The following is a 2,399-nucleotide window of genomic DNA, read 5'->3' on the forward strand; positions in this document are numbered from 1 at the left end:
CTCCACTGGATATATCCTCCCAGTCTGACAGTGATAAGTATTCGTTGAAAACAGTCTTTCAACCAGTTATGCACACACCTTACAGTAATTTCATTTAGCTCCTATTTCCCTAGTTTGATGATGAGGCAACCATGAAAGACTGTATCAAAAGCTGTAATAAAATCAAGGTATTTCACATTTACTGTTTCCCGCCCCCCTCCATTAGGCCAGTAATTCTCTCAAAGAAGGAAATTTGACACAGAGATGACCTGTTCCTGCTGACCGTGTGTGTGCAGGGGGCACAATTTAAAGGTTCGTCCACCCCCATAACTACTCGAGTTGCTCCCCTCCCACTGATAGTCCTCTCCCTTATCCTCAGTTTCCCCTCCGGTAAAGCAGCACCCCTCCCCAGCCCCAGCTGTTGCTCCTGCTTCTTTGTAGTGCACAGCTCACAGCTCGCTGGCTCTTGCAGCTGCCGCACAGGGAGGGGACCTGGCCGCACCATGTGACCGAGCAGGGCTGGCAAACCCTGGCAGAAATCAGGGGGGCATGTGACCCCTTGTGCCCCCATGTGTTGCCTCTGGTTTGACATGATTTGTTCTTAAAAATCCATGCTGGCTCTCACTTATCACATAGGTTTGATGACTATTGTAAATTATAGAGAAAAAAAAACACAAGAATTTCCTAGTTAGCATGTAAGAAATCCAAACATGTTAATTTGTGGAATTACACAAATATGGCACCCATATAACCTTAAATCTGACCTATCACAGAGTTTTCCAACTTCCCAGAGAGTCAAAACTCAGGGAAATATTATGCACATGCTCTATTTGAATAATAGTATTTATTTTATACAATTAACAGTCATTCCCCTTTGTCTTTCCCACATTATTTCTCTAACTCAAAGTTTCTCCAACAGCAGACTATAAAGTGGAGTCAATGTTCAGACCACATGTCAGTAATTTGGGGATAAATATATTACAAGGATGTTGTAATTTTTTCCAAAAGGACATAGGATAGTCACCATTATAATTAAACAAAATCCAAACATCTTACAATCAGAAATGACAGTTGGGTTCCCACATAACCTTAACTCTGCCCTGCAGTGACATCACTAAGGGGAAATTGGAAAAAAAAGTACTGTTCTTAAAAAAAAATTGTGTCAACAAAGACTAAAATGTTTTTATTGTAATTTTTTTTTGGTTTTCATTTAATTTGTGTCCTTTTAGGGAAGAGTTTTCTGTTCAGAAATTTCCTTAGTGCTGTTTTCACTTCCTCATTTCTCAGGGTGTAGATCAGGGGGTTCAGAACTGGGGTGACGATGCTGTACATGAGGGTGGGTATCATGTCTCTTTCAGAGGGGAAACCCGGTGAGGAAATCATGTAGTTGCTAAGGCCTGGCATATAGAATAGCAACACCACGGTGAGGTGGGATGCGCAGGTGCAGAAGGCCTTTCTCCTACTTTCCCGCAAGTGGACTTTCAGGAGGAGGAAGGAGATGATGTAGATGTAGGAGAAGAGCGTGAGGATGAAGGAACTCAGACCGAGGACCCCGGCATTGATGTTGAGTAGGGTCAGGTTGAGGTGGGTGCTGCCGCAGGCAAGGCTCAGCAGGGGCTTGATATCACAGAAGAAGTGGGGGACGAGGTTGGAGCCGCAGAATTGCAGCCGGGAGGTCATGACTGTGGACATCAGGGCATGCAGGAAGCCGATGGACCAGGTGGCCGCTGCCAGGAGCAGGCAGGTCTGTGGGCTCATGACCAGCCTGTAGCGCAGCGGGTTGCAAATGGCCACGTAGCGGTCATAGACCATGACGGCCAGCAGCACAGCCTCACTGCTGCCCAGGAGGTGGAAAAAGTGGAGCTGGGCCAGGCAGCCAGCAAAGGAGATGGTCTGGTGCTCAGACAGGAAACCAGACAGCATCTTTGGCACAGTGACTGTGGAAAAGCAGATGTCCAGGCTGGAGAGGTTGCCCAGAAAGAAGTACATGGGGGTGTGGAGCCGGGGCTCAACCACTACCATGGTTATGATGGCCCCATTACCCAGCAGGCTGGTCACGTAGAGCAGCAGGAAGAGAGGGAAGAGGAAATGATTCAGCCCTGGGAGATTCGTCAGGCCTAAGAGGACAAACTCGCGCATCTCCGTCTGGTTCTTCATTGATGAGGATGGGAGGGAGACGTGCTAGAGCAGAAAGAGATGCACAAATCGTTGTAATTTGTATTTCAACAAGCACCCTCCACCCAAGGTCTCAGAGTGCCTGCCAGTCATTCATTAAACCTTCCCACTCCTCCTATGGGTTAACATCTCCGTTTTATAGTCTGGGAAATGTCGGTAGAGAGGGGCAATGTATCATCTGTATACCTATATCTATAAAATGCTATTCGGTTGTAAATTTAAGCACTTGATAGTAAGGAAATGCC

At 46.6% G+C, this 2,399-nt stretch overlaps 1 protein-coding gene across 1 annotated transcript; it reads right to left on the bottom strand.

The window, feature by feature from the left end:
- Positions 1-1,185: 1,185 nt before the first annotated feature.
- Positions 1,186-2,145, bottom strand: LOC102944926 (olfactory receptor 12D1). The gene has a single exon (XM_007070603.3). The coding sequence runs from the start codon at positions 2,134-2,136 to the stop codon at positions 1,186-1,188; it is 951 nt and encodes a 316-aa protein (XP_007070665.1). The 5' UTR covers positions 2,137-2,145.
- Positions 2,146-2,399: the final 254 nt, after the last annotated feature.

Source organism: Chelonia mydas, chromosome 13 (genome assembly GCF_015237465.2).
Source record: "Chelonia mydas isolate rCheMyd1 chromosome 13, rCheMyd1.pri.v2, whole genome shotgun sequence".
NCBI lineage: Eukaryota > Metazoa > Chordata > Testudines > Cheloniidae > Chelonia > Chelonia mydas.

Excerpts from the sequence above, each read along its gene's own strand:
- LOC102944926 (XM_007070603.3), bottom strand. The coding sequence starts at position 2,136 with ATGAAGAACCAGACGGAGATGCGCGAGTTTGTCCTCTTAGGCCTGACG.